This window comes from Adelges cooleyi, unplaced genomic scaffold, assembly GCF_023614345.1.
Source record: "Adelges cooleyi isolate 19-005CV unplaced genomic scaffold, UGA_ACOO_1.1 ACOO_flye_CR_arks_rails_tigmint_CR_PRNA_30, whole genome shotgun sequence".
In the NCBI taxonomy this organism is placed as follows: domain Eukaryota; kingdom Metazoa; phylum Arthropoda; class Insecta; order Hemiptera; family Adelgidae; genus Adelges; species Adelges cooleyi.
In genome coordinates this window covers 2,957,431-2,984,026 of record NW_026095971.1, presented here as the reverse complement: position 1 = coordinate 2,984,026, position 26,596 = coordinate 2,957,431, and the positions used below count along the sequence as shown (strand labels likewise).

The following is a 26,596-nucleotide window of genomic DNA, read 5'->3' as shown; positions in this document are numbered from 1 at the left end:
ACTATGTCACATGTGGTCAATGACGTACTTACAGGGGGGGTGTCGGGTTCAACCCCCCCCCCCTCAGAGCAAAAAAAAAAGCTGTGAATAAGTAATATTCTATAGGTATTTACTATTTATCGTAAAATTGTTACAATGTTACTCTCTGAAGTAATTTAGAACTTGAAGTAAATAAATATAATATAATAAATAATAATTTAATAATTATATTTAAATTATTAAGCGTTTAGTATTTTGTACAGTTTTGATTTTTGTTAAATCTTATTCTGATATTAAAAATACGAATTTACAATAATTTTATATACTTAGCTATTTTACTGTAAACTGTTTAAGATGTACATATAAGTTATAACCGCTGATAACACAATAATAACTATTATGATTATTAATTTCAATTAATTAATATATTATCAGAGATGGGCAAAATCATCACCATCATTATTTAATTTAAAATAAGAGAGTAAAAACGTGTAAAGAAATTTCCGAAATTTCATTCGTGTAAAGAAACGTTTTTTCAAACCGTTATCAAAAATGCTTTTACTACCTGTTTAAAATAGTCAAAATAAACACAAAATGTATAAATCATATTATTTTTTGAAAGTATTCAGTTTGGAATAGTATCAAGAAAAGGAAAAATAAATGGATTGGACATGTATTGAGACATGGTGGGTTGCTAGGATTAATTATAGAAGGCTGCGTAGAAGGAAAAAATGCTAGGGAAAGACCATGAATAGAGTATATGCAACAAATAATAGAGGACCAAGTGTGTATTTCTTATAAAAAGACAAAGAGGAAGGCAAGTAACAGGGAAGAGTGGAGAATTGCTACAAACCAATCTCAGGATTGAATACTAAAGAAGAAGAATTTTTAAATTAGGGGATGGTGGAGAAATCGCAGCCACCTAAACAAGAATTAAAATATATCTTCGGAACTATAAGTCCAGAATTTTCGTTATTTCTGGAAATCGAACCAGAAAGATACTTTCTTGGGCCAAAAATTAAAAATTACCCCTTCATAATCAAGAACAAAACAAAAATGTACACAATTTTTAATATAAAATTTAGACATGCTAAAACTCCAAATTGGTATAGTAATTAAATAGTATTGGTTAATAATTTGTAACTTTTTTTTTTTATAAATAAGGCACATGTACGTGTACCAGGAAATACATTTCTGCAGAATGACTTAAAATATTTAAATTGTATACCGTTTTATCAAGTACTAAATCAAGAAGTTGTAATATATAACTGCATTGAAAATGAAGAACATTTAGAAAGTTTGAACATAGACGAGTTAAAAAATAAAATAAAAATATATAATAAACTATTTGTTGATAATGTAAGTTCTTGATTTATGGATTAGCATGAGGTTACCTTAAAAAAGTTTTTTATGATTTTCAGAAAATAACTATGTCAAATGCATTTGATATTGAACTTATAAGTTGTGTACAAAAATTGATCAAGAAATTGAAAAGTACTGATTTTTTGGTAAATTTGAAGTATTATAATAGTCCTAGTTTCTAATAATACTTATAATTTTATTAATTTAAAAACAAAATTCAACATTGAGCAAATTATATGATTTTAACTAGTTTTAGTTTAGGCTGTAGAAAAAAAAAAAAATTTTGTTTTTGAAAAATGTTAGGATTTAAGTTTTCGGTTAGTACCATGTAATTCAATCTTAAAAACATTTCACTGGAATTGTTTCGATGTTTATGAGTTTTCCGAAACTTACTTAAGGGGAACAGAAACCGCTATTTATTAAGGGGCTAAAGATAGGCAATATATGGCAAAAATTGATCTAGTAGCCATTTTTAATATGCCAACTAATATTTTTAAGGTGAAAAAATATAAAAATTGTGATTATACTTTTAGAAAAGATTAATGTTAACCTCTGCAGAAAAGCATTGTCATAAAGAAAACCCTTCGTTTTTTAAATCAAATTGTTTAAACAACTTTCTCAATAACGATATAATGTTCGGTGAACGAGCTTGTAAACAAATAAATAATATGTTTTATGATCTTCCGTATTGGACAGAACACAAAAATGAAAAAACAAAACATAGTATTTATTCAATAGAAGATATTTCCTGTAAGTAGCTTTTAAAAAGAAAAACCGGAACTTAATATTATGTTAGCATTAACCTTAATAACGCCAATTAAAGTCATTTAGCATAGTAATAAGCATATATTCAAATATGATCTGCAATTTACGTGTTAAACAAATATATAATTTAAATCATTTAGAAGTTGCCAGTGCTATTAGGTTAACTATACTTAACTTATACCTACCTTTCTGGTCATGGAAGTGTAGGTTATGATTAAGAAACATTCCCTTCCGAAACGACAGCGTGGGGGCTTAAAATTTAATGACTCAAAAAAAAACACTATTAATTTATTGTTAGGAACAAAAAAAACACTATTAAGGTTGTAGTCAGAACTACAACTGCAAATATTTACAAGAATACTTATTGACTTGCTGTTCTTTTTAAGGAATCATCTAAAAATTAAAAAAAGAAAAGTAGTTTCAGACATTATGTAAATATAGAAAAATTCTTTTTGCCGTCCATGTCCTTAGGCAACCTTAGGCATCTTAGGCAATTATGATTAAGTACATTTAAGACCTAGAACTGATCTATCGATTTGTTTCGATCACGTCCTGTCAGCTGTGTGCCATGTTACATGTTTGGTACTTAACTTAAGTTTTTGTTTATGGCACCAACATAGGCGGAAATTGGGGGGGGGGGAGTTTGTGCTTGGGGGCTTAGCCCCCCAAATTATTTGATTACTCATCAAAGTAATAATGAGGGGGTGTGAAGCCCTTGTGGGTTATTTTAGGAAGAAAACAGATAGCCCCCCCAAAAAATTAATCAAATCTCCGCCTATGGGCACCAAATTTACAAATTTATTCACATCAAAACGTCTATTGTTGTATATACTCACATAAAATATAATAATTTATTTTTGTTAGAACTGACTAAGTATTAAGTTACTAAGTTTTAGATATTTTTAAAGAAGCAAAAATATGCCCACAGTTCCACCAGTTTAGTGCTGAGTTTGACAACAATATTGAATATGGCGATCCTAATAATTTGGAGAATATCGATATTACTTTTGTTCGAGACACTTTTCGCTTGAATCAAAGTATTAACGATATGTTTCTCAATTACAGGTTCATGTTATTTTTAAATGTGGTTGTATTTTTGAATTATGTGCCTGTTTTTTTAATTTTAGTAAGTATTTACGATCTTAATGACAACCAAACGATGGAATTTATGGATGACGATAACATAAGTTGTGATGAAGTAATAATTCAAACATTTTCATCATCTCAAAATCGAAATGCATGTGATGAAAACCCACAGAAACAAATGGAAAACCTAAATAATAGTATTGAAGCTATACCTACACTCAAATTTACTTATAAATTATATAATATGCTCATTTCACAATAATTTATTTTCAGTTAAATGTAGTAAAAAAAAAGATACTATGTCTAAACTTTTATCTATGGTGAATACAACAAATATAAGCGAATATACTTTTTTTGATCCTGGACGAATAAAATATTTAAAATTTGAAGAACATTGGAAAAAAAAGTTTAATCATTTTACAATGACCAGTAATAACTTAAATCTTTATAAATTTAAACATTTAGATTAATTATAAATGTAAATTTATTTTGAAATACACAGGTAAACAAAAAAGAGATTGTATCTGTTTGCTCGATGATATTGAATTAAATGATAAGACGGATAATAAACAATCTAAAAAAGATTTTGTTGTTCAGTATAATAAGATATTTAAGTCAAATATGTTAGAGAGTATAAATGATATAGCTACTGGAATTAACCAATGTTGTTTTAACCAATGGGATTCTAATAAAAATTTGTCATCGTCGATAAAATTAACTACTTGTCCTGTTATAAGGTTTTAATGTAAATAATATTTTTTAAAAGACATAGAATATTGAATGGATGACACATAATTTTATTATAAATCTGTTTTGACAGGTTACATTTTTGTGAATTTATTTATATGAAACCAAAGTGGTTGGAGTCTACAGATTTAAAAATTTACGAAGAAAAAAATTCTTTATATCTATATCCAAATCAAGATACTAAAGAAGCGTTTGTAAAAAACATTTTTTGACAAATTAAATAAAGTAAACTATTTTAATATAGTAAGAACTATTCTAATTATGTATAGGATACTGTTGTGTTGAACCAAGGAAAAGAGTGTTTGAATTATTATGATGCAAATGACATATATGATAATGTTCAGGATAGTGATAGTAATGTATTGAATTCTCATGATATACAGTCATTAAAAAACGATAAATTAGAAATTAATTTCCTCAGCAAAATTATTGTAACTATACTTTAAAATTAACAGATAAGCAACCGCTTTTATCCGGTTAATGGTGGAGGACATAACATAATCATAGTCCAGGTGTGTATAATGATGACAACACTACCTGAGATACGATGATGTTCTTGACTATTAAGGGTTTGAATTCGGTTGCTCTTTTGTTGATTGTATCCGTCATTAATTCAGATTTTTTTTTTTAAGGATTATGTTCCTAGAAATATTGATATGCTCACTCTTAAAGAATGTTTACTAGGAACTATTAAACCAGATGGTAATATGGTATCGAAAATTAATTTAAATGATATATTGCAACAGCTTCCTACGAAATTACCAGAAAACATTTGTTCTGGACTTAGTGTAGCATTAGTATTTGTAGCGTTGTTACATCTAGCTAACGAACACATGCTGAATTTAGAAAATAGCGGTGATGACTTAATAATTTCTCAAGGATTTTAAGAATATTTGTATGTTTATGATTTTTTGTTTTGAATGAGATATTCATAAAAATATTGTAATCCTAAACTTAATAATTATTGTTCCTATAAATTGTATTGTTTAGCTTTGGTATGAGCTGAGAAAATAGTTCCAGTATTGTTAATAAACAATTTTTTTTTTTTGTTAAACTATTTTTATATTTTTTTTTGTATGGCGTAAATGTCTGGGAGTAGGCACAAAGGCATAGTTCGGACGCCTGCTTGGCAGAATGGGCTGATCACCCGTAGGTTTCTGCCAAGTTTTTAGTAGGGCATCTTTCCCTAGACAGTTGCCTGTCCAAAGAGAGATGCCACCCGTGGCCGGGATTGAAGGCGACTGTGCCTGCATTGGAACTGTTACCTTACTCCACTCGGCCACTCCATCTTACGCCCTTTAAAAATAAGACCTTAATAATATGTTAGTAAATGCCACAGCTAATTAAAAATATCAAGTAGTCATTTATTTAGTATGTTTTCATAAAAAAATAATAATATCTATAAAACAAAATTTTAAAAACTATAAAAAATATTCTTATTATTGCCTTAAAATTTAAATTATAAAATAGAAGTCTAGTATCAATTTGGAGCCTAAACTTTTGAACTAGCTTGACAGCTCTTTTTTTGTATTTGGATTTTTAAAATTATAAACTACATACACTTACACTATTAGATAAGTCCACATTTCCATTAAGTGTTTTTTTTTGTAATTTCTGAAAACATTAAATAAATGTATGGTTAATTTTTTACTGTTATATTGATATTTAGAGAATGGAAATGCTTTACTTTAGTAAATATATTTGCCATAATCTTATTAGTATTATATTCCTGTTTTCGTTTAACTTCCAGTTTTTTGCTTTTTACTTCAGGGCACTTGCGGTATTTACGTTCAGTCTGCTTTCTCATTTCTTTTTGACTCATTATGCGTTTAAGAGCTGTAAGAAATTACGTTTGCTGAATGAATAGCTATACTAAAAAAATGATCAAATAATAAATAAAGAAATACCTAAAGGATTTGGGGGAACTGTATTTTCTTTGTTATTTGTCAACAATAATTCTCTTTTCAATTGTTTACGGTGGTCCCTCATACTTGCAAGGTCTGATAAAATATTTTGTCGCTCTTGTGCTCGGTAAACATAATCTGGCCGATTGCTTAGTAAGTATTCCTACAAGTACAGTTATTGATAGTAAATTAATAAAATCTATAGTTTATTTTTGTTTTTTGTTGACTAAATTATAATTTTGTATAAACTTCAAAATATTTTGGAACAAACGGATTTTAATACAATTTTTTTTTTTAAGAAAGCTATTAATACATAGGTATTTGTAAATGCTTCTCTTCTTAAGACCCCTGGACACCGACCATATTTTTTAGCCAAAACACATAATTTTTTGTCCATCGCAAAGGCCGAACCAGTGATCCAATAAGCAACCTTAACACAGTTATGAATTTGTCATGAAGTTTACTTGAGATCGGTCAGAGTATTTTTCCAATTTTTAATTTTAACCATTTCCAAAATTTATTTAAAATTTAAAATTTGATAAAATGGTCAAACGCGTTTTATGCATAGTAGGGATAAGATATCAAAAAAGTACGCTGACCGATCTCAAGTAAACTTTATGGCAAATTCAAATCTGTTTTCAGATTACTTATAGGATCACTGGTTCAGCCTGTGCGATGGACAAAATGATTTAAATTAAAAATATACCATGAAGCTTATACAAATTAACTGGTAAATTAATTGACATTTTCAAAATTTATTAAAAACACTTTTTTCTTAAATATTGCCTATACAAAACTCCTTAAAAATGGTCGGTATCCTTAAAAGGGGCCTTCTTAATAAGGTAAGATAAAAAATAAATATATTAAAGTTAATAGACTATTTTTTATAGAAAATAAAAAATCCATCAGAGATTGTAAAGAGTATTCATGGGTGATCACGTGACATATTTTTAAGGTTCGCTATACTTGTCAAGTGTTTTTGAACAGTTCATATTCTATTTTTTTTACCTGTAAACTTGATTTTGGAACAAATAGTGTATTACTTGTTTGACTTGAAACGGTTTTTGATGTCTTTGGAATTTTTTGGCCATTAAATTGTTCATTAGATGTAGAACTTAATTCACTGTCATGCTATAAATATATAAAATATAATTTAAACAACAAATTAAGAGTATGTTCATTGTAAACTATAAAAAAAATAAACATACCGATGAACTAGTTTTTGTAGGTTTGAATATTATATCATAGGTTATAGAACTTTTGTTTTTATGCCCACTATGGGTATTTGGTTTTATTTTCTTATCCACTGTATAAGTACCAAAGCTAAGTAAAGATGATTTTGGAATACTTTTCAGTTTTCCTGTTTGAAATTGTACTGTTTGTTGTGAAGATGACATTTTCAATGGCTTAGTATCTTTTGGCGTTTCATTTTTTTTAACTAGATTGAGAGTTTTTTTATAACATTTAACCAATGATTTAGGATCATCAATCAAAATGCCTTTTTTATAATGGGAATGATCACATATGGTAGTTGATGATTCAGTTTCTGTGATATCACAATTTGAAATACTTGATAGCTTTGATATAGTTGTATCCGTTTGAGTTGATGTACTGCTTGAACTCAATTTTTCAAAACCACTTCGTCTTCTATACATATATACATTATTACGACATATATAAGGTTATATTTATGTGTATATAAATTTATTTTAGGTAAACAACCTGAGTTAAATACCAGATGCAGAGAATTTTTTTTATTATTAATAAAATTATTTTTTACTAAAACTAATGCATATATTATTATGAAAAAACTAACTTGTATTTAGGTTTATTATCCAGTGATGGTTTTTCTTTAAAATTCTTCCAATTTTCTTTTAATTCTTCATGTGTACTTAATAATCTAAAATGTATTGTTTTATATTATTGAACATTACAATATTTATGTAATTGAAAAAGGGTAAACAAAATTTACTTTTTCAAATTATTTAGGTGTGTTATCTGAGTGTTTATCCAAAACATTTGATTTTCTCGTTCAACTTTCATGTAATTATTATGAAACCAAATCATTTGTTTCTTAAATTCTTTACTTGGATTATTGTAATTTGATTTAACTAATAAAAAAAAAAAAAAATTAACAAATAGAAAAAAGTATTTATTTCCTAATATTAATAATCATTAACAATTAATTACTTTAATGTAAAAAACTGCATATTTTAACTTCTTCAAACTAAAATAGTTAATTAACAATACATTTTTTTTAAATTTTGCCACTGTGGATGCCTTGAAAATGTTATGAAGAGTCCAAATGTTTTTTTTTCAAAAATGAAATCGGAGTATTCTTAGAAACAGTACATTTGAAGTAGAATGAGTTGTTTTCGACCAAAAATATGCAGATGTAAATGCCTATTTACATAGATTTCTAGGTTTGATGTCATAAAATTAAATTATGATTACATCTTGTGCGTCTTAAAACTTAATTATACTTGTAAACATTTTTTTAGAGAAAAAGATGACCGAGATAAGGTTCTTTTGGAGTTTCATTCAAAATCCTTGTCCTAATAATTACCTGTAAACTCTCAGCCTAGACTGTACTTAATATAGAAAAATAAAGACTTCAGGTGAAATTTGTTTAAATTAAAATGAAGTTAATTTTACATTTTTTTTTTAATTATTAAATTAAATAATATTTAGGCTTTAGCATATTTTTATAACTTATTAACGAGTTATTGTTTATGAAAATTGCATACATTATAGATTTTTATTTTAGTTCATGAACTATTAACTAACAACGGCTATATAGCATTTAAATATTATGTACTGTGTTTGAAAATACACTATTTAAATATTTTTAACTTACTTTCTTCTTTATTTTTAGCTTGTAATTTTGGTAACTGCTCAGTTTGTTTATTGATAATAGGGATAAATTTAGATGTTGAAGGTTTTGAAATTTCATTTTGATTACATTTAGTTGAACAATCTTGAATATTACACTGCACACCTCGGTTTGTTTGTTTCTGAAAATGCATTATAGGAATTGTAAGTAATACAATAAAAGTACAATCATATTTGAGATATTATATTTGTCGTAAAAGCAAAATTATCCAATCATAGTAGTGCTAACTAGTTCCTACTCTATTATCAATATATAGTTGAAATACATTATGTTAAAAATAGATACTCCGGATTTCCTGTATATTATAATTAAAAAAAAAAAAATTACTATGGGTTATTAATAATTTTATTTGATAAGTTGAAAAAAGTATTTAATATAAAATAAAATAATGAAATATAATCTAAATTTAACAATACAATAAATTCAAACTTACATTTGGAATATTTTTTTTTTGAAATTTATACTTCCGTAATTTTAAATGTGTTTCAGAATCTTTTGAGGTATCATAACATTTAGAGTCAATTTCATCACCATATTGTGAAGAAGTGATCGGTGATGTAAATGTTATTGTACTTGAATGGTTATCTAAATATGATTTACACAGAATAGAATAAATATTAGATATAATTTAATTAATTTCTTACTTGTTTGATTATTTACAACTGTATTGCCAGTATACGATGTTTGAGATGTGATATCTTGTCTTAAGTTTGTATGATCTGAATCGGTTGTGCTTTTTTTTGGTAAACTATTATCTTTAAGCTTATAATTCTTTATAAAACTATCTATTACTTTGAACATTTCTTTTCTTTGCAATTGTGTTAATCCATTTTGTTTCATAGCTTCAATAAGCATCTGAGTACTACTTTCGTTATCCAAGGAATCTTGTCTGACATCTTCTCTACTTTCAAAATATTCGTCACCTGGTATGTATTCAAAACTATTTACTCGATCTGTTGTAGTATTTGTAGAATCACAAAATTGTTTAGCTTCCCACGAATCAGCAGACCCTACACTGCCCAAAGAATTATTTGAATCTTTACTTTTTTCCAATTCTTTATCAGAAGTAATATTTAATTTTTTAAACATCTCATTCTGTTCTTTGGCTATTGTATTTATGTGTAAATCGTTGTTTAGTTTAATTTCTTCACTTTTTAAAGATTCAGTTTTATATACTACAGTCGATACAGATAGACAAGAAGTCATGTGTGGTTTAGATTTCGGCACCGTGTCACATTTAGTTGTAATAGAACTTAACATTTCATATGAAACTGATTTATTATCTTTAAATGACTCTATCGTAACCAGATCGGTAAGCGAAGCACTTTTTTGTTTTACATTTTTATTTTTTAAATCAATAGGTGTTGAATTAGCGTTAAATACTAAATTATTAACTGCAATTCGCTCTATAGTACTCATCACTAGATTTTGTGTCTGTGGTGTAAGGTCATATCCCACATCAGCACCACTATCCCATTCTAAAGGCCTAGCTGAGCAAATACTTGATGGTGACGATGCATTCAATATTTTAGGACCTTCTTGAGTACTACGATCACTGTCTGTTAAAGACACATCATAAACGGAACATTGTGGCATATCATAATTGGATAAAACATTAATATCTACATTTTTCGGAACTCGTGAATTGACAAATGAATGTGAATGTGTCATAATACTTTCTGGACTACTTTGAGGTGTAGATGTTGCGGGACTTAAATTAGCACTTTCAAATTCGGATTGATCAGACATTTTTAATAATCAACATAAAAATCAATTTAAAATAAAACCACTATACATAACAGGAATTGTATAAAGAAATCATTGAAATTTTTAAATTTTAACCATAAACTATAATATGAGAGATATGACTTCATATAGTTTTAACGGTTAAAATATTTAATAATTAATACTTTTTTTTTGAAAAGCTGTTAACAGTTAAGTGTAAACTAAACAATATTTGATAAATGCAGTGTTTACAAAACTAGGTTGACAGTTATTTTCTTAGATCTTAGGTTAGTTTATCGTATGAAAAAATAAAAAGGTATGATAATAACTTTTAATAACCACAAAATTGCTGCGGATTTTCTCAGGCGGCCGTGTATTTCTAACGAAGAAAACCAGATACCATATTAAAAAATTGATAACACAAGTTGCTGACATACCTATTTGTTTGACCATAATTTATTGGTTTAATAAAATGATAACAACAGTAAACAAAATATTATATTAAAGTGATCGGACAGATAATCTGATTAAATAACAGATCAAATATCAATTTCAAATTTGTGCTACAGTTTAAAACTGATTCAACAATATATTATCTACTTAAGGGGATTGCATGCGGTCGGTTTTTTCAGTCAAAACACATCATTTTTATTCCATTGGACAGGCCGAACCAGTGATCCGATAAGCAATCTAAAAACAGATTTGAATTCGCCATGACGTTTAATTTATGATCGGTCAGGGAACTTTTTTCAATTTTTTATTTTAACCCTTTCCAAATTTGATTTTAAAATCTGAAATTTTATATAATATTCAAACGTGTTTTATACATAGTAGGAATAAGATATCAAAAAAGTACCCTGACCGATCATAAGTAAACTTTATGACAAATTCAAATCTGTTTTCAGATTACTTATCGAATCACTGGTTTAGCCTGTGCGATGGAACAAAAAATGTATGTTATATTAACAAATGGTTTTTACTCATAGACAAAATAATTTAAATTAAAAATAATACCATGAAGCTTAAACAAATTTACCGGTAAATTAATTGACATGATCGAAATTTATTAAAACCACTTTTTTCTTAAATATTGCCTATACAAAACTCCTTAAAAACCAACCGCATGCAGTCCCCTTAAATATAAACTTTTACTCAAGAGATCCCAAATTTGTTTTCTAACACCCGATTTTATATGTATTTTACAATATCACAGACTATATTATTATGAAAACAATATACCATATAATAAAAACTATATTTTCATATAGTCAGTGACGATACCTTAAAATGTGATCTATGTAGATAGCAGTAATCACAAAAATATTTTACTAAATTTATATGGACAAATGCCCCCCTCACGCCCAAGAACAATTCCCAAACTAGAAAAAAATACCCACAATAAATATTATATACGTGTATCTTTTAATTTTTACATAATTATTTATTTAACTTGTCTATTTTTCAATTTTTTATTAAATGAGTGAAAGTGGAAGCCAAGATCTAAGACATCTCTAGGCTCCAAGTACAAAGTATAAAGATACAGAGAAGCCTAATAATTGAAAAAAAAATTAACATTGATACATGGACCCCAATATCACAGATTAGGTTTCATTAATTTATGCTAATATACTAAAGAAGTGTTTACATGGTTAACTCTGTAACCGCGTCTTAATAATTTTCCAATAATCCGCTCCTACAAAATCTCAACAAATTGTCACACATTTTCAGGTTACAAGTCATTTATCCCTTTTTTCCATAGAACAGGAAAAGACGAGGAGATTTTAAGAAAGTGTAGTGAGAGAACTTTGTGTTTCATTAAAAACTAATAGGATTAAATTATATGGAAAGCAAATGCCAATATAACATACATAGTTATACATTTCTCTTTTTATTTATACAGTTGTTTAGAAGTCGGATTATTGAATGTATACTTTAATTAAAATTAGAAGATAAAAGAAAAATAAATATAAAAATGTAGAAAAACAAATTTAAAAAAAACATTAGTAAGGACTAAGGATTATAACTGAGAGAAATAAACTCCTTGTCTTTTTTTTTTCAGGCAAATTTCAGTATTTCCAACTTAATTATAATAATATATAAAGTAAACATTATGAACACAAAAAAATTTACATGAAACATGGTGAATAGTTTTTAAAATGAAACTATCGTCAATGTAATAAAATGTTGTAAGTAAAATATAGTAACCTAGAATAACTATCCAATATACATAATCTAAACTTAAACATTCTGTATAAAATGTAATTGATATTTATTTTAATACTTAAAAAAAAAAAATTAACTGTACAAATTAGTTCTTTGTGCACTTAAAAAACAAATATATTTAGATAATATACATTAAATATTATACTTGGTAATTTTTTTTTGTTTTTTGAAATTTAAATCACAAGTTTGGCTGAGTATCAGGTGGATGAGGTTCATTTTGATCAGATCTTTCTTTTTTTTGCCTTTTTTCTTTTTTACGTGCTTTTCTAATATATTTCTCCCAATTTCTGTGGTTAAGTTTCGTGAAATCATCAAGCTTGGCAATCTCCACCAAATATTTAGCTAAATGTAGTAACTCTTTATCCATTTCCCAATTTAAATGAGCTTCCCTAAATGGACGAATCTTTAAACCATTCTTTGGATTCATTAAGAAATTTCGACGAATATCATCAAACATTATAGTATTTTCCTTGTTGTACAAATTAGGAAATTTTCCCCATATCACACCTAATGGTTTTACCTGTATTAATAAATAAATACACAATTTAAATATTTTTACAAAATAGTTAGTCAAATTACTTCACCTAGTTTTAAAAAGTTACAGTAAACTAAAAAAAATTAATATAAATATTATTATTATTATAGTAATTATTACACAGTTTAAATTAAAAATAATAACATGTACAGAAAATGTATAATATAATTTAAATTGAACTTACAGAAACAACTCCATATTTAGGGGTGTGTACAGTAATCATAGCAGCATTATCTAAATAGAATATTATATTGTATGCCGCATTATTAGATACATTTAATATATTCATTTTTCGCTCAATCCAGCGCATATCTGTTGCTGACCATATTACAATATCATAATTCTAGATAAAAAAAATCAATAAAATGCAAATATTAATCTTCAAATATATATTGGTAAATAAATAATTTAATACTCTTACTTCATAAGCTGACTTTAAAAAATGATGTAAATATGGTCTCATGAGTTCTAAACCACTTTCTGCAACCGATCGATGATCAAATAACGTATAGTCTATGTCGAGCACCAAAAGTTTTTTGCCTGGGCGAGGTTCGTTAAGCATTTTTATCTTCAAAAAGTAAACAAAAACATATTATTGATATTTTATTATCTATGTTGGTTGATTATCTATTAATACGGTATTGATTATTTTTTTCATAAATGTATGACATTCTAATTCGGCATTCTTTATTCCTTTTTTTTAAAAGATATCCATTTAATTTTTTTTATTCGTAATTTTCTTTTTTTTATATATATTTAAACGCCTCGAGGGCAAGATTATATAACATCATAAGAACAGTGATAATTTAAACAACTACATATCAAACAATGAAATATCAAACAACAATAATAATAGTAACAATAATTGTTATAAAACTAAAAACTATACCTACGGTAGAGAAAAAAAAAGAACTTTTAAAACCATTCAGGTTCTATCGGCAGAGATGTTTACCTCGTCACTACTGTGATTAATTAAATAGAGAGTAGCAGCGATGTAAGAAACATCTCTGAAGATGGAACCTGTAACAGTTTCAAAACATCAGAAATCAAACAAAGATATAGATATAACTGAAAAATGAAAAATAAACACAAATATCCACACAATGTTTAACCATTTTTTTATATAAGAGACGGAAAGAGAAAGGGACCCCTTATCTCGAGAAACCAAATTGCAGGAGAGGCCAAAACATTGATCAAGGTTGGAAACATATTTAGGATAAAAAATTTACGTTATCTGCTTAAGGGCACTTAATTTTAATTTTTGGTAAAGTTTTATTCCTTAAGTAAATAAAATAAAAAATTGGCAACATTTCAAAACTTAAAAACATTTTTCCTCAAAAAACTTATTTTCCGAAAATAAATTCAAACATATATAACTCAGCCAATTTTTAAGATAAAAGAAAAAATGTTGTCTCAAAATGTTCATAATTAAGTGCAAAATTTGGAATGGCTAATAACTCAAAATTTGATTTTTGAGACAAGGGGTCTTTTTTTGGCTCACATATTCATTAAAAGTAAAATTGAGAACAATAAATATAGTTATTTTTAAAGTTATGTTATACCTTTATTTTTAACAACTATAGATTTGTGTAATGGAAATAAAAATTACATTTTTTTTTTAAATTATAAATGCCAAAAAGAAAATACAGGTGTAAAATTATCGTACCATTCTTTCAGTAGGTTTATTTTAATTTAAAAAAATAATAGTATTTTTTTCATAACTACCTCATAGTTGTCAATCCTATTTTGTACTTTAGCTAAATGAACCTCCATCATGTCAACTCGTTCTTCATCAAATTCTTCTGTATCACAGCTTTTACATTTACGCCCTTTTTCCCTTTTAGGAGGAACGACACTTGCTTCAGCAATATCTTCTTCTTTAGAACCAACCATCATAATTTTAGTTCCAGGTTTGATGTCAATTGACTTTAGCATACAGTCATCTGGTGCCATTTTACCTAAAAAGTAAAAATAAAATATTAGCTTGAAATACCTACCTAACCTAAAACACATAATTAATAGAAATGAAAAAAACAAGTTTTGCTGAAATGTACATCTCCGAGTATTTTTGTTCAAAAATTATTATCCTAAATTTTTTTTAATTTATTGTGCACATTCTACATTTAAGCAATGATGCAAAGCTAAGCAAGTATTAGTTATTAAAATAAATATTAAATCAATTAACTTAATTTAAAAAAGTGTAAGTCTTGTGATGTTTAAAGTAAATGAATAAAACTTTATATACAATCAAAACTAATTAAGTAGTTTTTTTAAAGATAACTTTAAAATAATTATTAAGAATAAATAATCTATATGCATATTAATTTATATACATAATCATACATGTCAAAGTATTTTATAAAATGTTATTATAAAAAAAAATGTATTACTAATTATTTAACAGATAAAAGTTTTTAGAAGTATGAAAACTATTGCATTTTGACAAATAGAGAAAATAGCAAATAAAGAATCTTAACGTTTTCTGTGTATTTGTGTCTTTAACAAGAATTTGTAAACCAATAAATATGAATAAAGGAAGGAACAAACGATAGTCAGAGGTAGGAGGACATTTATGTATGTGGTATTAAGATTAAGGAAATACTTGGATTGTGATAAGATGATGAATACTAGTGTCTGTCCCAAAATAGTTAAGGAGCAAAGACAATAATAAAACATTATAAACAATGAAAATGTATATTGTAGACAAATAATATTTTTTAAATCATACAAAAAATAAGAAACTCAATTTAATAATTACTGTGTGGTTCCCCGGTAAGAATAAGACCACGGAATGTCCTCCTGTCGTATGAGGCGACTAAAGGAACCTGATGCAGAGTAGCAGCTGCATCAGTATCAGGCTAAGGTGGAAAATGAATGACATTGGAGAAATGCAAGCAGAGCTGAGTACAGCGGTATGATTGCATCACTGCGATGCGGAGGAGATGGAAGACCCACCACATTAAAAATTATTCCAAGTAAAATCATCATGGCTGAACAAATCCATATAGCCAGGATGATGTCCAGCCTCTGATAGAAGAGGAATATCAAGAAGAAGAAGAATTTAATAATATGTGTTACTGTATAATCTATTGGTAAATTAAAATTAAAATTGTATTTTAACCTGAGATTCTAAGATTGATTAGTTTTTGCCTTTCTGGCCTCACACCAGTGCATATGAATATTTGTTCTTTTAATGTCTTCACATCACTGCTTGTGTTTAAATTCTTCACGCCATAATCGTTTCCATTCCATTTTATTATTATATCTAATAATTTCATTTCAGACTGCTCCTCGCATTCCATATTATTTATAAATGCCGATGGCGAAAAAAAAATTGTATTGTAGTCTAACTTAATTAGATAATTTACATATGTCCCGAGAATAAAAATTGTAATTTTAATATTATTTTAAATTTTGTTTAAACCATTTTTCATATCCAGATTTCAGGTTTGAATACTCAACTCAATACTCCATAGTCATAACAATAAATTTGTTTTATTGAAATAAAATGATAACTACAGTATAGATAAGACATGACAGTGCAGACATTTAAATTCAATAAAATTAACAAACTTTCAAAAATTATTGTTTTTAAATTAAAATAAATCAGTTAAAATATTATAAAGTTTATTTTTGACATTTATTTTATTAAATTTAACTACTGTAATTTCAAAACTACCTAGAGAAAATTAAAATTGTAGATATAATTATTTATTTTTTTTTTACGTTTACAATAATTATATCTAGTAAGAGACACTGTATAATTATCATGATATAGTCCTTGGAGAATGGAGTGGAATTTCGGAAACAGCTGAATGTTATGGCATATGGGCGTCAGGCAGAATTCTCATGTTAAATTTGTGAGTTGATGTTTGATGAGTGAACCCGATTTTAGTTTGTGAACCAAACTAAGTTTATTTTGTTTGGTTTGAAAGTTATATCATTTGGCACCATGAATGCTCAACAAGCACATAAGGAACATGTGTTGGCAGTGTCGAGGGATTTTATTTCACAGCCACGTCTTAGTAAGTATAACGAAGTTAGGTATTAGATACTTTTGGGCGTGTCTGGTTAAAAAACTAGGTACTGAAAGTTTCCATTACATTTTTTATACTACTCAACTTTAATAACAAGAGTAATAATATAATATATAAATGTAAGATTAATTATATTAATAATGTTATAATTTCATAATTCTTGTTTGCAGGAATACTTAAGCATATTATAATTGTTGGTCAAAGATATGAAATCAAAAATATATAATATAGTATCTAATATTAAACATAAAATAAAACATATTAACAATTATAAATATAAATTTGATTTTAATTGTTTCAAAACAAATTCAAGCTAAGTTAAGAAAAATAATTATAAATTTCACGGATTGGTCTAAAAAATATGTAAGATGTGTATAAATAAATGTATGATGATTTAAAAGCCTATAAAATAATACTTGAATGCTGACATCTAATATATATATATGTATTTATAAGATACTATACTCATTTTATATATTTTTTTCTGTTTTATTTGAAAAAAATCAAATAATTCCTGTGACTTTAAAAAATGTTTTTAATTGGGTGTGGCTAACTAGCTAATTGCCTACTATTTTATTTAATAATATCTAATTTAACATTATTTGTGTAGCATATAAAACTGTTTCTGGTGTAAATGGACCTTTGGTTATTTTGGATGAAGTAAAGTTTCCAAAGTATGCAGAAATCGTACAATTGCGACTTCATGATGGTACATTGAGATCGGGTCAAGTACTTGAGGTTTCCGGCTCTAAAGCAGTTGTTCAGGTACAATTTTATTTATTTATTTAAATACATTTAAAAAACAATAGATTACAAAACGATCAAATTCCTGAACCATTAATTTTAATCATCTAATAAGTAAGCTATAATTTCTGTTAATTTAGGTATTTGAAGGAACTTCTGGTATTGATGCTAAGCATACATTATGTGAATTTACTGGAGACATTTTACGAACTCCTGTGTCTGAAGACATGCTAGGACGAGTTTTTAATGGTAGTGGTAAACCAATTGACAAGGGACCGCCGATTTTAGCTGAAGATTACTTAGATATCCAAGGCCAACCGATTAATCCATACTCAAGAACCTATCCTCAAGAAATGATCCAAACTGGTATTTCTGCCATTGACATTATGAACTCCATTGCACGAGGACAGAAGATCCCTATTTTTTCAGCTGCTGGATTACCACATAATGAGGTTACCTATTAATTTATATTTAAACTATTGGGAAGTTGCATAAAATAAATATATATATATATATTTTATTGATAGATAATAATATAAGATTTATACACATTGCATATAACAAATATGCTATTTTATATACTTCATAATATGTTTATTTTCGAAAAACGAAGCTTTACAATGCCAGCCGAAGCTTGCTTTCACATATGCTATACAAAGATGATCGAAAATGTATAGTATAAGAAAAAGGACAACACATTTTCAAATTAACAAAAACTTCAAAAATTAGTACTTTGCAGCTAAATTTGCTCAAGCTTATTTTAATAGAATACTGTATTGATAAAAAATATGTATTAAATTATAGGTAATCTTTCTATTATAACATATTTGAGTAAAAGAATTTGATTAGGATTCCTTGAAAAACTAAATTAATAATTTGAAACTGGAAGGATTAACAGCAATCGAGCGTTTTTATAAGTTTACCGTGTGTAATTTTTTACAAGTGTTATGTATCTAATTATTCTAATAAATTATTTCTTAAACTAGTTAATTAGTTAAAATTAAAGGATTTAATATTTTTGTTTAAAACTTGACATTTTTTTTATTTTAAAATCAATAAGTGCTTACTTCTAAAAACTTAAATGTTCTTAAAAATTACTAGGATATTATTTTTATAAAATTACAAGCTGTCCGGACTCGGCGTTGCCCAAGATTTAGTCTGCCAGGGCTGAGTAAAATAATTCCCATCCCCACCCCATCCCTCATCTTTAATCTCCATCTCTTATCAGATAACAGCGTGACAGCATTTTTGTGACATTTTTTTCGGTTATTATGTCCTCCTCTTACTTAAGGGTCCCAGATCCCGTTCCAGCAGTTAAATGCTTGCCCAGAATCGGCATAGAATCGGCCTCTTCCTTTAATCATCACCTACCATTTGCTCGAGTACCGTGGTTCCCATAGTTACAAACCAAGTGTTTATTTTGGGTTACTATAGTTACAAACATTTAATTTATTTACATTTTGTATTTAAAGTACAAAGTTCGTGTTTGAGATCATCCTTAGGGGTGAAATTTTCGAAAAGTACTATGCCAGTTAGGTTTGCGAGAGTGTACCCAACAACTTCCAAAAGTTTCACGGCGATCAGATGAAGGTGTAGTAATGCATAAAGGACAGACAGACAAACAGAAATTCATTTTTATATATAGATAACAACACTATTAAAAAAATTGTTTTAAAAGTTTCCCACCCCTGCATGTAAAATATTAATCATAACTTCTTTATTATAAACAGGTATATGACTAATGCCTTGCTGTTTAATAAGAGTACTTATTAAGTAGCTTTAATATATTGTACAACTTGTTTTAAATTATTTCTTATAAGAAAGTTTTTTAATACTTTTGACTTAATTGATAGTCTTTATGTACTGAACTTTGAGTTAATTTTTAGTCTTATGCATATTTGTATATTTATAGATTGCTGCTCAAATTTGTAGACAAGCTGGTCTTGTAAAACAGCCCGGTAAATCTGTCTTAGATGATCATGAAGACAATTTTGCTATCGTTTTTGCTGCTATGGGTGTAAATATGGAAACTGCAAGATTTTTCAAACAAGATTTTGAGGTAAATGGAAATTAAATTAAGACTTTTTAATAGGTAATTTCGTCAGAGGTGATTGCAAGTAACAAACTGATGTGTGTAGTATTTTTTTTTTAGGTTTATATTATTACTAAGTACAATTTTGTATGTGTTAGGTTTTTTAACACTTATTTATATTTTTTAATTTTAGGAAAATGGTTCTATGGAGAATGTTTGTTTGTTCTTGAATCTGGCCAATGATCCTACTATTGAACGTATTATTACGCCAAGATTAGCTTTAACAGCTGCTGAATTTTTGGCTTACCAATGTGAAAAACACGTGTTAGTTATATTAACTGACATGAGCTCATATGCTGAAGCTCTTCGTGAAGTATCTGCTGCACGTGAAGAAGTACCCGGACGACGTGGTTTCCCAGGTTACATGTACACAGATTTGGCTACCATTTACGAACGTGCTGGGCGAGTAGAAGGCAGAAATGGTTCTATAACACAAATACCCATTTTGACTATGCCTAACGATGGTAAAATATTAAATTTTTTATTTAAAATTACAGTGAAAATATTTTAAAACAGACTGTGATTAAACCTAAACATTTTATATAAGGTTGAATTTGTGTAGGGGCTGCCAAATTGTTTGAAATAATTATCTTAGCTAAAAAGTTTTAATAAATTAATTTTATATTGAACGGTAAAAGTTATATTTTATATTCAAGTTAGAAATATTACTCTTAAGGGTAATGTTTAGGGAACTTTTAAAAGTCAAATAGCGACCTTTGTATTAGATTTACCAATGTAAAGCAGATTGATGTAATAAAAAAATAATAATTAATCATATTAACATTTAAAAACATAGACTGAGTATGAGGTAGGTGTGATGTTATTTAGATTAATATATACCACACACAGATCACTTACCGGTCTTTATTCCAAATCTAAACTTCAAATGTTAATAACTAACAAATATTTATTCAAAATCGGTATCCTGGTATACCTAACCAGTCATTATTATCAATACATTATTCTACTTTTATTTGGTAATTGTTAATATGTAATTTATAATACAAATGTATGTTGCTATTTGTCTTTTGATAATTACCCTTTAAGTAAAAATGTTTTTACTTAACATGTTTTTTGAAAAATTCACTGTAACATGGAATTTGAAAACAACAAAAAAATGTATTTTCTCCATTTGGTATGGGAAGGTTTCCAATCTGTAACTAGTGGGAAGAGCGTGGTAGTATGAGTGGAACAGCAGTGGATAACCTGTTTAAGTAACTGCAAAAGTCTTTGCTGAACAGAGTACAGTTTCAAATTGTGGGAGTTGTGTGACAATAATTTTATTTATAAGTTATTCATCAACACTTATTGCAAAAACTAACACATTTATGTTGCCAAATAAAAATGAACACTTAAGCCCTTTGTATATCCAAGCTGAAGTTTTGTTTTTTATTGGCTAAATGAAACGTGCTATGTTTTGTAAGGACAGTGAAATAATATTCAAATTGTATTACATTGTAATCATTCGATATGTGTACATTTCAGATATTACTCATCCAATTCCTGATTTGACTGGATATATTACTGAAGGTCAAATTTACGTTGACCGTCAGTTGCACAATCGTCAAATTTATCCACCAATCAATGTTTTACCATCACTTAGTCGGTTGATGAAATCTGCTATTGGAGAAGGCATGACCCGTAAAGATCATTCCGATGTATCTAATCAGCTGGTATGTATAATTTAATTTACTATCATTATCTAAAAATGTTTTCCCTTAACCTTCTCTTAATTGTAAATCTCTTAGATAAAATAAAATATTCCCAGACTAATTTACTAGGTTTTATTCATTCTTGAAGAAACTTATTTAGAACCGAACTTGGATCTAGGAATTTATTTGGAGGAGGATGGACATTATACCAGTGGCGTAACTAGAGACTAAAGGGCCCAGGAGCAAGGCATTTTTTTTGCACCCTATATTATGTGTATAGTGAACTATACAAAAACGCCCCAACCAAATTAGAATATGCCTGGAGGCAGCTGCCCCCCCTGCACACCTGATAGTTACGCCACTGATTTTTACATTTATCATATTTTATTGAAATAGTGGACATAATTTCTGTCACCTTCTCTTGTGGATACTAGGTTGTTACGAGTATTCATGTAATAATAATTAAAAATTCATATTTCTTTATAAACATATTCATTTTTCAAAAATATAATTGTAATTGGAGTCTAAAAGAAACATTTGTGTCGGGTATTTTTTCTCTCTTTATTAATAGCTGAGTAAATTGTAATGATTTTTTCTCATTAACTTAAAATGTATAAAAGAAAAAATGTCAGAAAATTATAAAATGATTGGTTAGATAATAATAAATAATTTTGTTTTACTATTTAAACAAATTCAAAAAAAAAAATTAATATTTTTTATATTTAGTATGCTTGCTATGCTATTGGTAAAGATGTTCAGGCCATGAAAGCTGTTGTTGGTGAAGAAGCGTTGACACCTGACGATCTTTTATATCTGGAGTTTTTGACTAAGTTCGAGAAAAATTTCATTACTCAAGGTAATAAAAAATCATATTTATCTATTTTTTTAATATCATTCACAATCTTTATTTTTTTTTATTATAGGCAACTATGAAAATCGTACAGTATTTGAATCTTTGGACATCGGTTGGCAGTTACTGCGTATCTTCCCAAAAGAAATGTTGAAGAGAGTCCCAGCTTCAACATTAGCAGAATTTTATCCAAGAGATTCTCGTCCAAAATAAAATTGTTCAAGTAAATATATTTTTCCACCTTGTCATTTGTAAGAAATATGTATTTCAAAATAATAATAATAATAATGAAATGAAAAATTGTTATTTGTTAACTCCTCTTTATTTTGCATTTATTCTGTTTACAGATGAATATTCTTACCATTGATTATCAAAAATCGTCTATATTCATTCTTCATTGGTTCACATGTACATTCCATTATAAACTTAAAGTTTAAAATCCGTATTTTTTGTAAGCTTAAAAAAAATGTAGAATAAAATTATTGTGTTTCCATCATATTATGATTCTTATAATAATCATTGTAAGCAAGTTAAAGAATAGTAGTAGTTATATTTATTATATTATTAATAACTTATGTACAATTGTTTTAATAAGATTTGAATTTAGGTGATCAGTTTTATTAGATTGCCGTTACAATAATAATGTAAGCAAATAATGTTAATTTCTCTTAGGTATTTTACTTTTTTTTTGTTGTTGTGAAATTATTATATTCTATTAATTAAAATGGTTTTAAAAAAATTATATTAAAATGATTATTTAATCAAACTTAAATTTTTCATACATCGTTTACTTAAGCGTTACATATATTGATTGAAGAGACGTTTTATGAAGGAATTCCTAGTCTTTACAGTTGACTGATTAAAAAATTATGATAAAGCTGGAAGTACTATAGTCGTGGACACGAAAAGGTGCCAGTGACTACTGCGCTCCTAGTTGACATGTTGCGCAACAGCCACTTTATGTCACTGTATAAATTTGTTTCAGTGGTTCTACTCGTGCTTCTTCTATATGTACTCACTCAACAAGTATTCCACGGTCTCTGAATTGTTCATTATAGCGTAGTTTTAAAGTAGAATTTGACAAAACTTTTAGGATTTTCTACAAACGTGTGTGTATATTTATACATAATATAATATATGTATTATACCTATGTATGTGTACTATACATTGTATTGCTGTTATCGGTTGTATAAACTATAAAATATGTAATACAGTATGTTCAAAATTAAAGGTAATACCTAATGTTTTGATGATAAACGAACATTTTGAAAAAATAACATGTGAAACAATTTATCAAACAATAATAATTTAAAGTTTTTTTTTTGTATTTTACACTCCGCTTTCCTCCCGTCTTAAATTTTAAAAGTAATGTTTTGAAACTGGTTAACAAGGAGACAAAATGTTTAGTAAATTATTTTTAACTGAAAAACGAATTAAATGTGTACACACATTAATATTTAAGTATCGATAGTTATGCCCCCCTAAATCTAACTCATGACTGAAAAAAGAAATAAAAAATACTATATGAGATAATATCACGATTGTGATGTTTAAATAATATACCTATTGGGTTCTATCACTGAATAGCCTTCCTCCTCAAACAACATCACCGTTTTTATTTGTTTATTTTGTTTTCTCTCTATATATACAACAATGTAACAATTTGCTCATTATGCCTTGCAGCATAGATTGTAAATATTCTTCAATAAATAAAAAAATATTACCTACGTGTCCTACAATAATATTTTAATGCAATCTCAGATTGTATTTTTTTTTCAACCGGTATAATTTGTTTTTTGTGCTTTTTCAACATCACGACTTCTTGTAAATCACACGATATCCATGGCCAAACAAAACTAACCATTTTTCATGTCTGTAATTTTTTTTTTAAAATTGTCGACAATGAAAGATGTATCAGCCGATTTAAAAAAAACTCAAGTGGTGACTACCGAGTGCGGAGTTAGCGAGAGGGCGGTACGTAATATTTGCGCTGAAGCTAAAAAATCAGATCAAACAAAGGCCCTGGTATGAAAGTAGATTTTTCGTTTCCCAGAAAGTCATAAAAGCGTAGGAAGGTGGTAACTGATATTGATGATTTCAATGTGGACGTAGTAAGAAGGGCTGTCCATACATTTTACCACAAAGGTACGTGAAAAAATGTTTTTTAAATAATAATAATAAATTAAATATATGGACAAAAACGCCAAATACGAACAAACTTTTGGAACACCCCCCCCCCCGCGGAACTTTTCGAAAATTACTCTGACAGGGACCCGTTTAGCGGATTTCACGTCAAATTAAGGAGAAAAAGCTAGTACAGTGGGGTCGGGGCATAATGGAGATGGATAGATCACGGGTCTACAGGAATTATTATAACTAAAAGTGATAAAATCACTTAAATAAAAGCTTCGATGCGATTCTGTGGGTAGTATGTATAAACCACATATAACAACCTTCAAACCCGTCAAAGAGAAATATTTCCCTATTTTTGGGGTTTTCCTTAATAAAATAAATTGTTTGACTACAGATTTTTGAAGAAATTGTATAATATGGTAGATTTACCTTTACTCTAATTTTCATACATAAACCCCTAAAACTGCATGAAAAAGAGAAAGAAAGAAAAAAATTCCACCCCTCCTATAATAAATATCAATATAAAAAATAATTTTAATTAATTAATAGGCAAATACTCGACGTCTGCAAAAAATTGTGTCTCGTTGCAGGAAAAAATTGGTTTCCAAGGGTCGTATAAATCCGTCCAAAGGATACTAAGAAATCTGAATTTCCGCTACAAAAATTGCAACAATGGTCGTAATATTTTAATGGAGCGGAACGATAAGTGGCTCTTAGGCACACATTTTTGAGGACAAATGTGTTATTTAAGTGAAAGTGGTGATACGAGGCCTGTCATCTATCTTGACGAAACTTTGGTGAATCAAAATTACACAAGGAGTCAAATTCAGGAAAACGAGATGGACAGTGAATGGTTCAGAAAGCCGACTGGCAAAGGCGGTCGGCTAAGTGTTTGTCATACTGGTGCAAAAAAAATTAGCTTCGTTCCTGGCTCAAGATTAATTTTTTGCGGCAGAAATAATGGTGATTACCTCAGATGGATAGCACAGTTTTCCGGAGCTGATTTCATGACATTTTATGGCACCTGGAACTTGGAAGAGCCTTGTGTTATTGTGATGGACAACGCTCCTTACCATAGTATGCTGGTAGAAAACGTATCGAAGTCAAATACCAGAAAAGCTGAGGTAGTAAAATGGCTCACCTCTTAGGGTATTGCTTTTTCTCCGCTGAAAACATTGGCAGAATTGAGAGAGCGAGTAAAATTTTCCTCTGTCGGCTTAAAAAAGTATGAGTTGGACGAGCTGGTCTACAAATGAAACATGAGGTTGTTAATCTCCCACCATATAATTTTCAATACAACCCATTGAATTGATAACGATATGGGCCCAAGTGAAAGGTGAGGTAGCCAGAAAAAAAAACACCACTTTCAAAATGGTTGACGTTGAAAGACATGAGGGTTATATCGAAGTCTTACACGAAGCTATATGGATGCAGTCACTGTCAATGATTGGCGAAAACGGGTTGAACACGCAGAAAAATTACAAGATGCTGATTGGGAAGTTTAGAGGCACTATTATAACACTATAATGGCACTATAATGGAACCATTAATTTAACTATCGACCCAAACGACAGCAACTGCAGTAATGAAAAAACTTTAATTGTTATTATTATTTAATATGTAGGAGTATTATTTTAATATTAAATTATTTTTTTTTAACTTGTGATTTATTTTTTTGTACTAATTGTATTTACTTGTGTTTTATATACAATATACATACTTAATAATTTGTAACTATTACAATGATTGTAATTTTAATGAATGTATCGGAATTTAATCTTAGATTTTGTTTGATTATTATATTTGGTATAAATCTACTTTACCGGACACCCTTTTTTTTCGATTTTTTTCTTGATTCGATAGTATTT

At 27.9% G+C, this 26,596-nt stretch overlaps 3 protein-coding genes and 1 long non-coding RNA gene across 11 annotated transcripts; 2 read left to right on the top strand and 2 right to left on the bottom strand.

Annotated features, from left to right (window-relative positions):
* Window positions 1-1,817: 1,817 nt before the first annotated feature.
* Window positions 1,818-3,560, top strand: LOC126839197 (uncharacterized). The gene is made up of 3 exons (XR_007685802.1): window positions 1,818-2,091; window positions 3,234-3,389; window positions 3,466-3,560. It is a non-coding gene; the product is annotated as an uncharacterized LOC126839197 (long non-coding RNA).
* Window positions 2,195-10,658, bottom strand: LOC126839185 (MATH and LRR domain-containing protein PFE0570w-like). 3 transcript variants are annotated; one of them, XM_050574305.1, is made up of 12 exons: window positions 9,381-10,658; window positions 9,170-9,321; window positions 8,701-8,857; window positions 7,816-7,954; window positions 7,660-7,743; window positions 7,052-7,490; window positions 6,852-6,974; window positions 5,847-6,006; window positions 5,627-5,775; window positions 5,506-5,553; window positions 2,460-2,499; window positions 2,195-2,372 (listed from the first exon to the last, which is right to left on the bottom strand). In XM_050574305.1, exons 1-11 carry the CDS (start codon window positions 10,483-10,485, stop codon window positions 2,488-2,490), a joined length of 2,568 nt encoding a protein of 855 aa, XP_050430262.1. In that variant the 5' UTR covers window positions 10,486-10,658; the 3' UTR covers window positions 2,195-2,372; window positions 2,460-2,487. The 3 variants fall into 3 exon arrangements, with proteins under 3 accessions (XP_050430262.1, XP_050430259.1, XP_050430260.1); XM_050574302.1 differs by lacking the exons at window positions 2,195-2,372; window positions 2,460-2,499 and adding an exon at window positions 5,113-5,235; XM_050574303.1 differs by lacking the exons at window positions 2,195-2,372; window positions 2,460-2,499 and having other exon boundaries at window positions 5,307-5,553.
* A 1,949-nt stretch (window positions 10,659-12,607) lies between these two features.
* Window positions 12,608-26,596, bottom strand: LOC126839192 (ubiquitin-like domain-containing CTD phosphatase 1). 6 transcript variants are annotated; one of them, XM_050574320.1, is made up of 7 exons: window positions 26,449-26,596; window positions 25,870-25,974; window positions 25,700-25,810; window positions 14,945-15,177; window positions 13,641-13,787; window positions 13,404-13,562; window positions 12,608-13,204 (listed from the first exon to the last, which is right to left on the bottom strand). In XM_050574320.1, exons 4-7 carry the CDS (start codon window positions 15,170-15,172, stop codon window positions 12,863-12,865), a joined length of 876 nt encoding a protein of 291 aa, XP_050430277.1. In that variant the 5' UTR covers window positions 15,173-15,177; window positions 25,700-25,810; window positions 25,870-25,974; window positions 26,449-26,596; the 3' UTR covers window positions 12,608-12,862. The 6 variants fall into 6 exon arrangements, with proteins under 6 accessions (XP_050430277.1, XP_050430278.1, XP_050430279.1 ...); XM_050574321.1 differs by having other exon boundaries at window positions 25,700-25,758; XM_050574322.1 differs by having other exon boundaries at window positions 25,700-25,752.
* LOC126839188 (V-type proton ATPase subunit B) lies at window positions 17,034-23,090 on the top strand. The gene is made up of 9 exons (XM_050574311.1): window positions 17,034-17,244; window positions 17,867-18,021; window positions 18,141-18,452; window positions 19,913-20,059; window positions 20,226-20,556; window positions 21,578-21,765; window positions 22,471-22,600; window positions 22,668-22,817; window positions 22,942-23,090. The coding sequence occupies exons 1-8, from the start codon at window positions 17,172-17,174 to the stop codon at window positions 22,805-22,807; spliced, it is 1,476 nt and encodes a 491-aa protein (XP_050430268.1). The 5' UTR covers window positions 17,034-17,171; the 3' UTR covers window positions 22,808-22,817; window positions 22,942-23,090.